This window comes from Gaeumannomyces tritici (assembly GCF_000145635.1).
Source record: "Gaeumannomyces tritici R3-111a-1 unplaced genomic scaffold supercont2.17, whole genome shotgun sequence".
Taxonomy (NCBI): domain Eukaryota; kingdom Fungi; phylum Ascomycota; class Sordariomycetes; order Magnaporthales; family Magnaporthaceae; genus Gaeumannomyces; species Gaeumannomyces tritici.
The window spans coordinates 3,448-4,615 of record NW_008804561.1 but is presented as its reverse complement, the minus strand read 5'-3'; the positions used below and the strand labels follow the sequence as shown (position 1 = coordinate 4,615).

General features: G+C 58.0%; 1 protein-coding gene across 1 annotated transcript; it reads right to left on the bottom strand.

Annotated features, from left to right (window-relative positions):
- Positions 1-207: 207 nt before the first annotated feature.
- GGTG_13568 (hypothetical protein) lies at positions 208-732 on the bottom strand (the record flags this gene model as incomplete). The annotated part of the gene is made up of 2 exons (XM_009231480.1): positions 208-455; positions 546-732. The coding sequence occupies 2 exons, from the start codon at positions 730-732 to the stop codon at positions 208-210; spliced, it is 435 nt and encodes a 144-aa protein (XP_009229744.1).
- Positions 733-1,168: the final 436 nt, after the last annotated feature.

Sequence of the window (1,168 nt, the reverse complement as noted above, 5' to 3'; positions counted from 1 at the left end):
CCCGTTCGTCTGTGTCCCGATCGAAGACGTATCGTTTGACCTTGCTGGTTAGGAGGGTGATGAGCTGGCCCGTCGACTAGAAACGACAGCACCCATTCCCACCAGTCGTTAAACCCTTGACTGTGAGCTCATGCAGTCGGGTTACGTCATCGTGTCGCCCACTGGTCTTTCGTATTGTCCTGGTATTCCCGACTTTCCCAGCTCTTCTTAATTGGGCTCTGCCTCCTCTGGTTCCTCCGGGTATCGCTTCGCGTATTCAGCCCTCCTTTGCGGGCTGTTGTGCTGCCGCCTCCAATTTTTACAGGTCCGCGACCTCAAATTCTCCTTCAGCTTCGGCACCTTGTCCTTCTCCAAAATGTTTAAAACGACGGTAACCTGGGCGTTGACAACGCGCGCGAGGTTTCGATCTCGTCGCCGCATTGGACGGCGCCCTGGCCGTAGCGAGCCAGCCGGCGCTGACGTTTGGCGCGTCAGCGCAGGGTGTTGTTGGTGCGGTCGGAGAGGTGCCACAGGCGGTGCGGGAGCTCGTCAGCCTTGCCCGCGACGAAGAGGCGAAGAGGCTAACGCCGTCATGCCAGCGGCGTTGGCGTAGAATTCGTCCTCGACTTTCTTCAGCGCGGTGTCCTGGTCGCCACGGATCGCGATGACGCGGCGCTGGCAGCCGCCCTTCAATGGACGTCGATGTCGGATCCCAGCAGCGGATCGGCCCTTGTGGAGGAACTTCGAGGGCATGGCTACGAAAGTGGAACCCCAGCATGCGCGTGCGGGTATCCCTGAATTGCGGAAACGCAGAAGTTGCGCGGCTTTGGCTCGTGGGTCGATTGATTTTTGGCTCAAGCCACGTTGTTGCTGCGGTTATTGCGCCACTGCCGACACCGCACTCCATCCTACGACCAGTGTTTCTGTTTCGCAATTGCACAAAATTCCCGCCACCAAACCCTCCGCGCCGCCCGCGTATTCGACAGCGCCGTTCGTTAGGCGGCCCTAGTCCGCCTCTTCTTGTACATTTATTTTGCGCTCTTATTCCGGTTCATGTTAGAAGTGCGCTTGTCGTGCAGCCGTACCAAAGTATGCTAGGGGTTTTTTTTTTTCGGAGCACCTGCATCCTTTACTTGCTCAAGGAGTTGCCGCCGTGTGGCAGGTTCATTGGCTGCGGGTATCCTCCAAC